The 16214-nt window shown below is 41.8% G+C and overlaps 1 protein-coding gene across 10 annotated transcripts in view; it reads right to left on the bottom strand.

The window, feature by feature from the left end:
- The window catches only part of MCF2L (MCF.2 cell line derived transforming sequence like), a 120392-nt gene extending 106023 nt beyond the window's left edge, over window positions 1-14369 (bottom strand). For 3 of the 10 annotated variants that reach the window (XR_014525564.1, XM_083501113.1, XM_083501103.1), the window contains exons 1-2: window positions 13013-13362; window positions 9128-9317 (exon numbers count right to left, since the gene is read on the bottom strand). Coding sequence is in view for 7 of the 10 variants with exons in the window: in XM_083501113.1 (XP_083357239.1) it covers window positions 9128-9296 (169 nt within the window). In the remaining 3 variants the exon portion in view is untranslated. The other 7 variants (XM_083501112.1, XM_083501102.1, XR_014525563.1 and 4 more) reach the window with 6 other exon arrangements.
- Between the last annotated feature and the right edge of the window lie 1845 nt (window positions 14370-16214).

Genomic DNA, 16214 nt, shown 5'->3' with positions numbered 1-16214 from the left:
ATAACTGCAGTCATGTACATTTTAAAATTAACTTTGATGATATAAAGCTCTCTTAATCCACACTCCTTATGACTCCCATGTAAAGAGATTAAACATACAAATCAAGAGCATTCATTTGAGAGCAAGTCAGGCTAATCTTAACAAAGGGCATTTTAATAAAATGCCACATTTAATCATCACATAGCAATAATTCCAAAAGGTATTTCAGGACCGAACAAGAGTACATCACTGGTACCTTGTCAGTTTGAGTACATATCAAAGAAAAGGAAAATTCACCCTTGAGGAGGAAAGCAACTCATTATATCATACCAGCAATATAGTTAAGTTTTCCTCCTTTCTTTAAAACATTTACAAAAACTGTCAAAATCTTAAATAATCTTAGCTTTTATTAAAAATGAAGAACTTTGATATGTGAATACTGGGGAAAAAATTGGGACTATCAAATGATACAACATTTGATTTTGAAAGAACTCAATTGCATCTAGTTTCCCCCGTCAGTGTTCAGTTCCCTGACATATTATATAAGAGAGCCCATGGAATTTACTGGTTCAATCAATGTTTTAACAAGGCTACTGGTGGTCACTGGACAGAATTAAACTGGGACCTGGGAGATCTGGGTCTTGCCTCCTGAGGAAATATCCTCAGATTCCATTTCAAATATACAAAACAGGAATGTGTTCACATCTGCAATTCCTCTTGTAACCAAGCAAGATTACTACTGAAACACCTACAGTTACATTTACAGGGGCTTTCAATTTAAAGGCATTCATTCATAATCCCACATACAGTAGCTCTGCCCAATCACACAACAGAAGCAAAAATGCAAGAAGTCATTCCTATAGTCCCCTTAGCATTAATGTTTGTTGTTGTTTAGTCGTTTAGTCGTGTCCGACTCTTCGTGACCCCATGGACCAGAGCACGCCAGGCACTCCTGTCTTCCACTGCCTCCCGCAGTTTGGCAATTAGATAGCAAACTCATGGGGTGTCCACCCAACTGTCTTCCTTTAGTCATTACCTCTCTTTATTTAATTGGCTATTTTTATCCCAGACTGGCATCTGTATTGGACTTGAAATGGTTTTATATCTTTTTTTTAATTGCTGATGGGTTTTTAAAAAATTGTTAAATCACTTTAAAATGTCAAAATAAAAAAAATTCCTTCCAGTAGCACCTTAAAGACCAACTAAGTTAGTTCTTGGTATGAGCTTTCGTGTGCATGCACACTTCTTCAGATACACTGTGCATGCACACGAAAGCTCATACCAAGAACTAACTTAGTTGGTCTTTAAGGTGCTACTGGAAGGAATTTTTTTTATTTTGACTATGGCAGACCAACACGGCTACCTACCTGTCACTTTAAAATGTTTTATGGGAAAAGAGCATAAATAGATCTGTACTTTTATTTCTATAGGATAACTGCCTACCATTCTGTGTATGTGCACTATGCAAAAATCACAATGTTGGGAAAACCATGAAGCCAGCCAATGCTTCTCTTGCTTCCTGCAGTCCCAGTTAACTTTGCCAGCTCAGCTGTCCCCTGCCTCATGCAGGGGAGCAGGGATTCACAAGAGCAGGCACGATGCAGGAAAAACTGTGAAGCCAGCCAATGCCTCTACATAGCGATATACTGACATAACAGGCACTGTGATGTATCACAGTATATCACAATGTTCTAGACTATTGTGATGTTGAAAACCAGTTATCACCCAGTTCTACTCCCATCACATAGAAAAGGGTGTGTATCTTAATTTTAAACACCAGAAGTATTGGATGTAAACAGTATAGACTGCTCCCCTTATCACCTAAAGGTTCTCTCCCTTCAGCCACTTTCTGCCCTCCCACAAGTTCTTTCCCCTTCATACTGGAAGTGTGCACACCTGGGAGAAGAATACTTGGAGCGAGAGGCCATGGGAAGGGAGAATTCTGCACTTTCTATCCCTATGCCCGTTTTGCTGTTCTGCATCCTCATTCAATGCAAAGAGAAGGTGAGATTCATGATCAGAATACAGGGGCCTACAAGGTCTAGATCACCACAGCTTAGGCAGGCAAACTCTGAGCATCCTTCTTCTAAGTCTTATGTAGGTGACTTTGCTTAAGACTTTGAAAGGAATGGACAATGGAGTTACAGTGGTACCTCGGGTTAAGTACTTAATTCGTTCCGGAGGTCCGTTCTTAACCTGAAACTGTTCTTAACCTGAAGCACCACTTTAGCTAATGGGGCCTCCTGCTGCTGCCGCGCCGCCAGAGCCCAATTTCTGTTCTCATCCTGAAGCAAAGTTCTTAACCTGAAGCAATATTTCTGGGTTAACGGAGTCTGTAACCTGAAGCGCACGTAACCTGAAGCGTATGTAACCCGAGGTACTGTATCTGCTGTCTTGTCTCTCTGTCTTAATGGGCAGAGGGTAATTAAAGCCATGATCCTACTTTGAAAACAAGCAAGGGTAGATAATCCAAGCCTTAAAAATTGCCTTTTATGAATGAAACAAAGAGAATCTCCACATTTTGCCACTAGAACTGTGGTATATTTTACAATTACATTATAAAAGTTACTTTAATAAAGGTAAGTACATAAATATAAGTTTTGAGTTCTTTCCTGACAAAAGCATCATACAGAATTACTAAAACAGAAACACATGTATTAATCCCTCCCATCTGTAACCAACTTCATCTACATGAAACTGTTCACATCCATCCCTTGCTATCTGTTCTCTCTCTCACTCTCTCTGCCCTGACATTGTTTTCTTCACTGTTGATTTCAGATTAAACACTCCCCTGAGGCAAGGACTTGTGTTTTTGTTGGATTACAACACTCCTTAAAGTGCCACATGCTGTAACAATAATGATTCTCCACAGCATTTTTTAATACTACTAATAAAAAGTCCATGCTATTAATCTTCTTCAAAAGCTTTAACTTGGCTATCATTCACACAGGGTTAGATTTAATCTTAAAGAGCAACTGCAAGTTCAGGAAACATTGACGTGGAAGATAAAATCACAACAAACACAAATCTCTATCCCATCACAACATTTGATGTTACCTATCAAAACCCTTTTAAGAGGCAAATGCAATAACTCTCCAGGTTATTGCATATATAGAACTCAGGTTCTATATTCTAACAACATCATTAAATTTCCATTATTTATAAGGGGGAATTAGAGGAGTGTGTATTTTCAACCAACACTTGCCCCAGGAAAGCAGACTAACCTTTCCTGAAGCTTTCTTCAAAAGCGCAATCCTATTTCACCACAGAGATTTACTTCATAAAGTTTAAGGAAGGTATCATCCACCCCGTGACTCAAGCAGGAAAGGAAAAAGTGCAAGTACTAAATCCCAAAACTGCAGTCACATAACCAACAAGCAGCATAACTGACAGATTCAACTTCATGCAGTCCCTTTGCAGCGCAGTGGTTTCCTTGGAAACAGAACACAGGGGAGGGAGTTCGCACAGTGAAATCCTCATTCTCGAAAGAGATTTACTGGACACTTTAATAACCAGGCATATTTCACTTCGGGGAGTAAATTCCAGTTTGTTCAAAAGTGCTGATGGCTCAATTCTATGTTACACATTACATTTAGAAGTCATATGATTTGTTGCATGTTTTTCGTTTGTCTGTTGCTCAGATGGCGAAAGAGGGAGATTTAAAGGGGAAAGACAGGCTTTCTGTCTCCCCCTAGGTGGTATATACACTGCTTTGACAATCGCTGCCAACCCCTATAAGTACCGGTAATTAAAGTCCTCCTTTTCCTCCTGTTTTAAACTCCCAGTCATGTCTCCATCATCAAGCCTGCGACATTGGTTCAACAGCAACACCTACTGGGGAGTAAGGGTTCATACACCAAATATCTCACCACCTCATCTGTGTTGGTGGGTTAGACGACACTAAGAAAACTGCCACAGAATTTCTAAAACAGTCATTGAGATAAAATGTACACAACCAATATGTTTTAATCCTTCCATGGTTGATGATTTGGGCTGGTTCTCACCAAAACCAGATATTGTGCGCTTAGCCTTCTGTTCTAGACCAGGGTTGGGGAACCAGTAGTCCTCAGAACTTGTTGCGTCTTCAGCATCCTTTAGCTCTAGCCATCATGGATTATGGGAGTTGGAGTCCAACAAAATTTGAAGGGTCACAAATTCGAAAACCCTGGTCTAGACTGTATCACTTAAGACTGCGGGTGGGGGCTCAAATCATGGAACTTCCTTCACACAATCTTCCATATCTTCCTGATGACAAGGAGAAGGATTCCAGCTAGCCTAGACATTTCCTTGATATGCGACTTTCATGTGTGAGGGAATTTATGTATGCTCTGTTGTTGTGAGTGATGACTCAGAACGCAGCCCCTGCACGAATCAGGGGTTGCCTGTATTACTGGTGTTTATAAGAATTAGGATTCTGCATTATGTTTTTATAAACATAAACTGGAAATACATGGAACAATGTCGATTGGTGAAAACACAGAATTAGCCCTCAAGGGCTATGGTAAGAAACATTCTGTCCACATAGATTTTAAGGCCTATGTGGAAATAAAAATAAAGAAAACAATTCCTTTGACAGAAGCGGGGTGGGGGTGGGGGTGCACCTTCCAGACCTTCTGTGCTCTGTCCATTTTATTATCTGAAAATACCCCACATGTAGGCCTTTGATTATGTCAATGTAACAGTTTCTGTTGTGTATCCAAGTTCAATTTATTTTTCTTTCAAAGCCATAAAATAGCAATCCATTTCCGCCGAGTCCTTTCTGAATAGTTGTTTGGGTTTTTTTACACAAAAAAGCTCAGTAACTCAAGAGCCTGCCAACCCAAATCAGAACCACAAAGGCAGGGTGATTAGCCTCCCCATTGCCACAGCCAAAGCCCCAATGAAAATCTCCCCTCCCCACAAAAGGCTTGCACAAAATACCAGTGACATAAATCCACAAAACCAAGAAGAACCCAGAAACTGCCAAATTACCTCAGACACAAAACAGACATTTTAATCAATGGCTATAAAAGCATCACTGCTCTAATTTCTTTGAAGCATGTCTGTGCAGAGACCACTCACCAGGAATCAGATGAGGGAGATAAGCTACCAATTTCAGCCACTGAATTTGCTTTTAAAATGAAGAGGAAAGTATCAAAGGCCAAGGGGAGTAAAGAGGCCTATCTTCTGCATACAGCAGAAGTGTTAGATGCACCTCTGCAGGGATGGAAATACACAATCTAGGGGCTGCCACAGAGAAAAACCTCTCCCAGGGCAACATTTCCAGCACTCCAAGAAAGGTGGAACTATCAAGAAAAGTCCCTCTGAACACTTTGAGAGTTTGTAGGGAAACCTCAGATATTTGAAACTTTAAACACTAATGTCAGTGCCTTGAACTGGATCCAGAAAAGAACTACAGCCAGTGCAAATGTTTTAGAAAAAGGGGTTAAGTAAATTCTAAATGGAACCACAGACCACAAGCTAGCTGCTGCATTCTGGACCAGTTGGAAGTTTCTGAATTGCTTTCAAGGGCAGCCCCAGGTAGAGTATGTTGCAATCTAGACGCCATGCAAAGTACAGAATACAGTAACCAAGTAATACCTGCCCAACAGGAGCCATAGCTGGAAATAGGTACTCCTAGCCACTTGTGTCTCCAGGTAAAGATTGCTCAGGTCAATTAATGTCAATTCCAAAAAATACCTGAACTGTGTGTGTTGAAGTTAATAAAAACCTACGTTTTCACATTCTTGATCTACATTCATCTGGCTGAGGAAAGTTTTCTTCCGTTTGTCCAAATTCATCCCCCCCCCCCATCATTTAAGCCATGGTGTGCATACTCCTGTTAGCATACTGGGCTAACTGGTACTGCAGCATATAAATGTGGATTAAAAACCCCATTTTAAAAAGTACTGCGGAGTTCTCCTTTGAAGTATGGTTAGCTAATCTAATACTAAATAACGCCAAGGTTAATTCCAAGGTAGTATCAATTAAAGCAAGTCTCCTCAGGGAAATTACTGTCAGTTCCAAAAAAAAAAAAGTCACGTAACTTGATATAAGCTGGCAGTAAACACAACATAAAATATTTTTTGAATACCTCACTTCATATTTATTACGTTGAGCCAGTCTAGCTTAAAGATTCAATTATCAGCACAAAATGTAGCAGTAAAACTTTCCACTTACTTAAGGACACCCTTTAAGGGTAAAATTAAGTGGTGATGGTCAAAGCAATTAACTAAAAGCAATGAAAACTACAATTTTCATCCAAGCTGCCTTCCATTTAATTATTTTAGGAAATAAAAACCTGTATCTTGGGTAACTTAAATTGGAAGCATTACTACTTATGCATCACTAGTTCACAAAAAAATGAAAATCCAAGTTCTGCACCTGCAGGGGGTTGGACTAGATGACCCTCGGTGTCCCTTCCAACCCTACAATTCTAAGATTCTTTGATATGTTCCTGATTTTCAGGAGGCAGTATGGGATTAATGAATGAAGCCTGTACTTAATAACTGGATTTAGCAAAATGTGTAATGCATAACAGACGACTTTCTGCCAGGGTGTGTGATTTCCTTTCTCATTTGAATTTCCAGATTATTAAAATGACTACTATATTGATAATAAGCTAAGTTGAATCTGTTCCAAGATAATTAAAGAACACCTGCTGGAGTGCAGAATTACCATTTCTAGCAGTGTGCTGCTGCAGAAAGCTCTGCTGGATGTCAAACTCAGGGGAACTTCCCCCCAATCTTAACCCAGCTTGCCTGATGACTGTCTCCACTCCCCCCCCCCACTCATAAATATAATTGCTCAAGATTTCTAGAGCCTGTGAACATAGCAGCTGTGAAATGAAATTTACATAAATGTATAAACTGACAATTTGCATTTTTAAGACAAGTTGAACAACTGACACACATACTGGCTGTGTTTGGACATGATAAACCATAAATCCCCCCCTTCTGCATTTTCCCCTCAGTGCAGCTGAAGCTTTTACTTTCCTTTTTAATAACTCCAACATAGCATTATACACAACCTGACCTGTTGTTAATCTGAACTATGGTTTATTGAAACAACGCAGCTCCAGAACCATGGTTTGGCAATAGTTTAAGATTAACCACAGTTTGTCAGGTATGGGTGAAATGACAAGCTGCAGCTAATCAAAAACAGAAGCAAAAGTTTCTGAAGTCCTCCTTGTGGTCATGCCACAGAGGAGGGGAGGTTGCACCCAAGCCTGAGGCTCCTTCCCATCAAAATAAACCATGGTTATATTGTGAACCATAAACCATGGTTATATTGTGACATCTAACTGCAGCTATTACAGATTGATATGCTCTCATTTTTTCTTCGTGTATTTCCATCATATGCCCATTTAATATCCTATTATCAATTTTAAACTGTTCTGTTTCCCAATCACAAAACATCTTCTTATTTTTGTACCTTTAGCAAGGGATTCATTTAAAGCCCTAAATGGCCTCGGTCCAGTATACCTGAAGGAGCGTCTCCACCCCCATCGTTCTGAGGTCCAGTGCCGAGGGCCTTCTGGCGGTTCCCTCACTGCGAGAAGCCAAGTTACAGGGAACCAGGCAGAGGGCCTTCCCAGTAGTGGCACCCGCCCTGTGAAACGCCCTCCCACCAGATGTCCAAGAGAAAAACAACTACCAGACTTTTAGAAGAGATCTGAAGGCAGCCCTATTTAGGGAAACTTTTAATGTAAAACAGACTGTTGTATTTTAATATTTTGTTGGAAGCCGCCCAGAGTGGCTGGGGAAACTCAGCCAGATGGGTGGGGTATAAATAAATTTATTATTTATTATTATTATTCCTTTTCTAATTAAATATTTGCAGTGATGAAAAAGAAATGTTTATATCCATGTTCAATACAGAGGCTTCCTACAGAGGCATTCTAACCAACAAAGGCTTAATTATTATTTCATTTGGGTTTTTAGTTTGGGATGTGAACCTGATCTCTCTGGCCCCCATGTGCATTCACTCTGCACCTGATCATTGGGTGCCTGGAAATGGATTTTTTTCTTGCAAATTTACACCGTAAAATGTAGGTGACTTTATTCACCAGAATCCCATAATGTCCTTCCAGTATATGGTATCCATCCATTGCTAGCTATTTTCACCACCAAGTATTTCTGAACTGTACAGGAATTGCAGCAAACTCAAAAGCCTGTTTGTGCAATCAAGATAACTAAGCAGATTTCCTAAAGCATTTTTTCAAATTTAGCCACTTATCATTTGCGGGGGGGGGGGGGGGGGAGGGGGAGGAGTAGGTTTGTGTGCAAAATATCCCAGGGTATTTTAATTCAGTTGTTTTCAATACTTTATTAACCTGGCTAAGGAATGTGTCCTTGTGCAATACTACCAGTTTTGAGTCTGATTCAACATTAACATCCTAGAGCTTCTGGACAGTATTATTGTCGGCTCACAATCAGAATGTTCATGGTGGATTTCAGGAAACTAAAATCTGCTTACATTGAATAAACCAGACAACCCCTTTGCTCTAAGTAGCTAGCTGCACTGTATGGCATAAACGGGGGTGGGGTGGGGGGAAGGAAGCATCTGCAAAGTGGTAGACAATTGGGGGGGGGGGACTCACTATTTTTCCAGAAACATGTCTACTGCACGCCAAATTAATTACCCTAACTACATCAAACATTAGCTGAATAACCGTATTGAAAGCAAGTTCTGAAGTTCTAGGATGCAATGAAAAGAAGCAAATTCTAATCTAAAGATACGTTTATCACAAAACATAGAGCTCGTTTATCCTACATTTTGCAGAAGCAGGAAATGGATGTGCTGATTGGAGACACAGAAGTGAGAGAACACAGGTGAGAGAGCACATATTACATGCAGGCTGCAAAGCTACTGGCACAGCATCACACATTTGTTAACAAATTACCTCCTTCCTGCTCTTAACACTTTTTCTGTCATAAACACCCCTCTCCTGTGCCGGTTCTATATGAATAGGAGAAACAGGAATATAGAGGTGAGTGTGAGAGGCCACAGGGTCAAAGATGTGGGAGGAGAGGAACTGAGTTTCCTAGCAACATTTTAAAAAATGTATTCCCTGCTTTGCCCATTTTCTTTGTGACTTTATATATGACACAGAGGAAGACTGGCTTTACTGCAAAGTGTTTCTAAGGTGTAGCACAGATTGCCTTACCTGGCTGTACTGCCAGCATCTTCTGCTTATCTTGCACAAGCCGGATGATGTCCGATACCACAATGTGGTGATCCACATCTTCTTTCCCTTCATTAGGCTGATTGTCTTTTGAAAAACAGCTGCAACTTCCATTTTCTTTACACAGGACAAACCTCCAGTAATTAGACATGAAAGTATCTTACTTCAATTCCTACAATTTAAAAAGAAAAAAAAGTTTCTTCCACAAGCATGCTCATGTCCCCAGGTCTTCTGCAACTTGTAAAGTACAACACATCACCTAATTCTACTGGAGGCCACTTTGTAGGGACTGTTTAAAAAACTGGAATACAGATTTTGCATATTCTGTAGGCCTAACAAATATTTAATTTGTGCAAATGTTTTTAGACAAAAGACCAAGCTGCTGATAATTTTGCCCTTTGTAATTCTGTATATATTATCTCATAATGTAACATTCCTTTTCAGAAAATGATTTATGGCATATTGAGAAGCATCAAATCACCTCTCACAAGCTGAACCTGGCAGAATTATAGAGATAGCTGGCAATGATTAGCCTAAATGTTCAATTTTCTGAAGAGTTATCAGGCCAGAAGTCACAGAGGCTACAATCCTATGTCCACTTCCCTCGGAGTAAATCCTACTGAACTGAATAGGGCTTACTTCTGAATAAACACAAATAGGATAATGATTTACCAGTCAGAGTACTTTTCTTATTTTTGGTTTCCTTCCAGAAACTTGTCATCAAGCTGAGGGCAGGAGGCTTTTTAAAATAAATAAATGTGTATGTAAAAGTTTTTTTAAAAAAATCCTGGATCTTTCAGCATTCTGGCAGCCTGTTTCTCAAAAGCAACAGCTCCAAAACCAAGAAAGCGATAACATACCCATATTGCACAAATTCTCGGCAGAGATGAATTTTGCCCAAGACAGAAGACATTTAAAATGCATTAAATTCCCTGTTTTCATTCATTTTTAACCAGGTGACAAACTAAAAGCCATATATAGCCAAGGGCATTTCCAGTAGCAGCACCCTCATCTAGAACTCTCCCCCCAGGAAAGTCTGGCAGGCTGTTTACTATGAATACTTTATTCATCTAGTTGACAAATAAAACTAAAAATTCTTCCAGAGGGCATACATGGAGCAAGGCTATTCTGCTGTTGGCTTGCTGCTTGTAGATTATTTTAAGGTTTGGAGATTCTCATTTTTAGCTGTTGAAATACTGTATTTTTATGGTTATGGGTATTGATGTTATATGTTGTGAGTTGTCCAAAGGGTTCTGAGGAACTACAAAAGCTTCACAAATCCAACCAAACCACATAATTTTGTAAAATTTAAATGGATATGAATTTTAATGGGTATGAAATATACTTTAATATTTCAAGATATAAAGTTTACACCTCCCCCCCAGCCTGCATTATTGTGCACCTTGCTAAAAAGTCACATATTTGGAAAACACAGGGAAAAGTGTATACAATTTCCAGTGGAACAATTCAAGAGAACTTCAGTAGCTCAGCAGCTCCAAGCAAAATGTAATTACGAATTAAATTGAGACATGGCATTTTTTCCCAACCACACAGGAAAAAAGGGAACACTTAACCTGAAAGAGATTATTATTACATGATATCTCTTCACCCTACTGGTTGCCATCTCTTTATAATATTTACTTCTATGAAAAAAGGAAAAATATAGATTTTTAATACAGGACTTTTTCTTGAAACATAATGTACATTTTTTTAACACAAGACCAAGATAATCAATTCAACAATTGTTTCCATTTAATGGGGTTGTATTGTATGCACCGTTGTGCTTAATGGAATTTACTCGCAAGGAAGTATGCCTGGCCTGCACACCTTATCTGGGAGTGAACTCTGTTAAATACAGTGGAACTTAACTTGCAACATAACATAGGATTGGGTTTTTTCATTATCCATGGATATAAATTATATTTTTAGGCTGTGGTGCTAATATCCACCCTATGTCTCTGGGGAGGGTAAGGATCCAGCAAAAAGCACAGAAGAGGCAATGCTACTGCCATTAGAGGATCCTGAAACAAGGTGCTTCAGCGGCAAGAAGGCTGCCCAAGAATCCTATCCAGGTAGGTGATGTATACAACTTATACCTGGCTGACAGGTATTGCAGGGCTTTTTATGCAGCAATGGCTGTACACACTCCATTCCATTCTACTGCTCCCCAGATTGCCATTTGTTAATTAACTGCAATTTATGCACCTAAAAACAAACCACACTATCTATCCTTTCAGCATGTTAACTGATCCCATGGCTGCAACCTTACCACCAAACTGAGAGTTGAGTCTCATGAAAGTCAATGGGACTTAACTTCTGAATAGATATGCACAATATTACACTGTATACTAGTGGAGACTGGCCCAATAGGGAGAAAATGGCACACTGTCCCACCATGCTTGACTTCTTGCTTACAAGCAGTCCAGAGGTTGGAACTGCATGTGGCAACCTCCTCTTCCTTAGTTTTGTTGCTGCGCTTGTAAAATTCAGCAGTCAGGCAGGGGGTGGAAGTAGAATTTGTTGGCTCTGGTTTAGGGTTGCCATATCGCAAAAAGTAAAAACCAGAACACCCTGAAAGTTGCTGAACGTTTTTTAGGAAGATCCTAAGACCTGCTCTTGGCTTCTCTACCTTCCATATTCCCAGTTCCAATGGACACCAGCCACCACAAATTTATACCAATACACAGTAACTGAAGCATGCGACTCTAATTAGGCCTACTCAGACATGTATATCTGATGTGTATTTTAATATGTAATTTTATTTTATAATGTGCATTTTTGAAACTACTAATTTCATTTCTATTTTGAATTTTTTTAAGTTCCCTAAGTTTTTTTAACATCTGATTTTCCTGGCAATTTTAATGTCTGTTTCATGTAAACAGCTTATTTGTGTTGATGACTAAGCAGTATGTAAGAGTGTTCGAAACTCCCATTGTTCTAGGCACATTTTGCAACAGGAAATTTCATTAGTGTGAGCAGTTTCTGAGTGTAGTACTGTGCCTAAGATTTCAGATTAAACCTTCAGAATAGAAGGAAAGGAGATTTTTCTACCTCCCCACTTCCAGCTACTCCCTGAAGGCTGGGGAAAAGACCCTCCTAAAGATATTAAGGGGGTGGGCAGGGGAAGGACTAGACCATGTGAAAAATGAACATAATATTTTAGCTGCAGTTCATTCATTTTCAGCTCTGTATTCTTGTTATAAAAAAGCTCGCCTAGACATTTTGTCGTTGCGCCTGTAACCTAGGTTTAAGATGCTATTTAGCTCCTAGCTCAGTTTCTAACATAGTTATATAAACTTGTTAAAATAAATTCTCATATTCCCACTTGCAGCTGGGACATTAAAGTTGATAGAGACAACATATCTTGCGAACCGTCCTCAGATCTTATGATGAAGTGTGGGATATGTCTAATAAATAAATGTGAAAGAGGAAGGGCAACACACAACAGAGTCCAAGGTGTCTGTCCTTGTGCCTTTCAGCTGCTGTGTGAGCAAAAGGAATTTCAGCAAGTGCATCTTTTCTCACGGCAGCACCAACATCTAGGACATGGCAAGACACACCTGGTCTAATTCCCTCCAATACACAACAATGGACATTACAGGTGGACAACTCACTCTTGCTTTCAGGAAGCAGTCTTTTCACAGTTACTAAGGTAGGGAAGTCCCTTTTGAACTTAGTGGGACTTACGAGCAAGCGGGTGAAAGAGGGTGCATAGGAAGTCGCCATAGACCACGCCAGACCAATATCGTCTCTGAAGGAGCAATCTAGGGGTTTCAAGGCAGGAGTTTCCCCCAGGCCTACAGAAAGACAGAGCCTATGGGGATTTAACCCGGCCCCTTTTGCATGCAAGGCAAAGCCCTCTCTTACCCCAGGGCTACGGCCCTTGCCTCCAATCCCCATCGACGAGCCGGTGCTCTGGAAGCAAAACTGGGAGTCCGAGGTTTCTCTCCAAACTCACAAAGGGACCGGTGGGGCGTGAGGGCGCGGGAAGCGCCGCTTTGCAGCTAACCTCCCCTCACCTTTCTTTCCCAGCAAAGGAGGGCGAGGAAACAAACACAGCACCCACCCACCCCAAACTAACGTGCACTAAGTAGGAGAGCCGGTAAAGGCGGGAGCAGCCGGGATTCAAATCATTCCCCCCCCCCACCCAACCCCCGGCTACCCCTTGACGAGGAGGAGCCGCCTGAACCCAAACAAACACACAAAGCACATGACTCGCGCTCACCTCCGGGGCCGGGATGCTGCTGCTGCTGCTGCTTTTTCTGAGGGCTGCGACGCTCCCCGGCCAGGTGCTCCCTCCTCGCCTAGCAGTCTTCCTCTTTTTCCGCGCCCTCCTTCACCCGCAAGTTCCTCTCCAGCCTACGGCACGGGGAGGACCTGCCTCCTTTCTCCGGGGCAGCCCGGGACCGCCGCGTGGAGTTGGCGCGAGCGGGAAAGCGGTAGCAGCGCCGGCAGCGCCCCTCACCTCCTCAGCTTCGCCGGACTCGCCTGCATGCAAGCCGAGTGCCGCCCACTCCTTCCAGCCCACCGCTATTCCGGGCAAGAAGGGGAGCGGGGTGCCCAGGGCTCCTTTGTTGCCGGTGGGGGAAAAGGAGGAGGAGGAGGAGGAGGATGCGCTGCACTGAGCAAAAAAAGGGACCTGAGCGGGTGGGAAAACGGAAGTAGCCCTGTGCTCGGCTCTTCCCTCCCTGTTGTTTCTCCTTTTGCAGGATGGAGTCAGGCTTAGGCGGCTGCAGTCCTGGTACCTGCTCCCCGCCCCCGGGAGTAAGCCCCGCTGGACTCAGCCGCGCGTACTTCTGAGCAGACCTGAATAACATCTCGGTCTTGCTTCTGCTTCTTGCTTACCCGTTATTCTAGGCTCCCTCCCGCTTTCCGTCTGGGCAGCTGCTGCTCTTTTGCGCTCACAAAGCCTCGTTTCCGAAGGTGTGGCATCAGCCCTGCCAAACCTCAGTTTACCTGGGAGCTGAATTCAACAAAGCTTTCTTCTGAGTAAACATGGTGTTGTAAACAAAAATTGCCCTTTTCCCTTATGGGGTATCCAAGAGCCCATATAGAGTCCTTACATAGGTTCCCTATTGGTAGGAGAAAATAACAGGCCAACCAGAGAATATTGAGAAGCAAAGCAGCTAGTAAGCTTGATCTGTATTGATCTGTTGCAACAGGGTGCTCCCCTCACACGCAGGAAAGGAGGAGGAACCCAGAACAATGGCGGGCAAGGCCCAGACTTTTGAAATTGCCACCCTGTAGATCAAGACCACCCCCAGAAACATCATACATACATCACAGAAGGGGTGTAACCTAAGACCACCCTCCAGATACATCACACCTACATCACAAAAAGGCGGTCTAAAACAAATTTGAATGTTGTTTTTCTCCTGTCATTGTTTATCTCCTGTCTGGCAGGTTACTTGATTGGGGAGCCTGGCCAGTCTTTTGTGATGATACTTGGTTCCTGGGCCAGGTCACAGGCTCACACCCTATTCATATCTTAAATGTGCCCTTAAGACAGGATTTGTGAGGAAAGAGACAATGGGGAGGTTTTCCACTTTGACCTTGCAGAGAAAACATTTGCTCAGTTTAGGAATCAAAATGGTTCCAGGTCGGTCTTCCTGTGCTGATCTATGTATGTGCTTGGTTGGCACACTTAGGAACATTACCATATATCCAAGACCTCAAAATTCCTATCACAATGGTGAGGACTGTGCTGTGTAAATGGAGTGTTGTGTGCATGCATATGTGTGTAGACACACACTATCTCAACATAACAGTTTACACGACACGTCTACTCTGAATATATCCGTCTCTCTGTCTCTGAAACAAAATAAAGTTTTTGTCAAGAGCTGAGTTCTTGCCTGAAGGTGGTCTGAGGGGATGTGTGGGCAAAAGTGGCTTCCAGTGAGCTTGCCTGGCTGCGAGAGTGCTATATGGTAACTTGTGTCCAATTCATACTGCAGTTAGCCTTCTTTGTCATCCACGTGTTTAGGTCGCTTATTTCGGTGAGAAGGAAGGGAAACAATACACCAGCCAACCCCCCCCCCCCAAAAAAAAAACCCAGTAGAGAGAATGTGAGGTCCAGACCAGGGAGATTGAAAGGCAGCGACCTTCCAATTCTAGCCTTCCCCATGCAGTGTGTGTTAATGTACATGTTGCTGTTGTTTAGTCGTATCCGACTCTTCGTGACCCCATGGAACAGAGCACACCAGGCACTCCTGTCTTCCACTGCCTCCCGCAGTTTGGTCAAACTCATGCTGGTAGCTTCGAGAACACTATCCAACCATCTCGTCCTCTGTCGTCCCCTTCTCCTTGTGCCCTCCTCATCTTTCCCAACATCAGGGTCTTTTCCAGGGAGTCTTCTCTTCTCATGAGGTGGCCAAAGTTAATGTACATAATGAGCTATATAAAGGTCAAATTAACAACAACAAAAATAGTATGAATGCCAGGAAAAAATAAGGATACATTGCACAAGGGGATGTGAACAAATAACAGTTTACACTGGTTAAAAACTAGTGCGAAGCTTGCTTTCTCAAAAGTCTGTTTTACCCATGTATCATTGACACCATAGATTCGGGGGGAAATAAGGGTTAGGTACAGAGTAGGAACAGATGACAATGTGACTATAGTGAAGTGTTTAGGAGAAGTGGGGCTGAGAACTATATGCAGAACAAAGCAAGCTTTCTTGTCTCCTAAAAGTAGGGAAGAGAGAAAATAAATACTTTAGGGTGTGTTTATTAACTCATCCTTGAAGGACCCTCTTGCTAGTCTTGTTTCTGACCTTTAGATTTTACTTCCTGTTCGACAACCAATGGAAAGCTTTTTAACTGGTTGCTATAGAAGCACCTGGAAACTAATTGTGGAAAGCATTTGGAAACAATTTTTTACTGGTTGCTGGTTTGATTTTTCTGCCCAGAAAACTTGAAAAGGCTTCATGCTGAGCCGTGCACACTGATAAAATCAGAAATTAGACCAGAGTTACAGCCTAGATGGCGAACCAAACAGAGATCTGTAGTGTACACAAAGCAGTGTTTCTGTTCCTCTAGGGCTGTTTTCATCCTTTGCCATTAAATACTCA

The sequence above is a fragment of the Podarcis liolepis genome, assembly GCF_965112155.1.
Source record: "Podarcis liolepis genome assembly, chromosome: 4".
Taxonomy (NCBI): domain Eukaryota; kingdom Metazoa; phylum Chordata; class Lepidosauria; order Squamata; family Lacertidae; genus Podarcis; species Podarcis liolepis.
The sequence above is the reverse complement of the archived record's forward strand: the minus strand, read 5'-3'. Positions and strand labels throughout refer to the sequence as shown.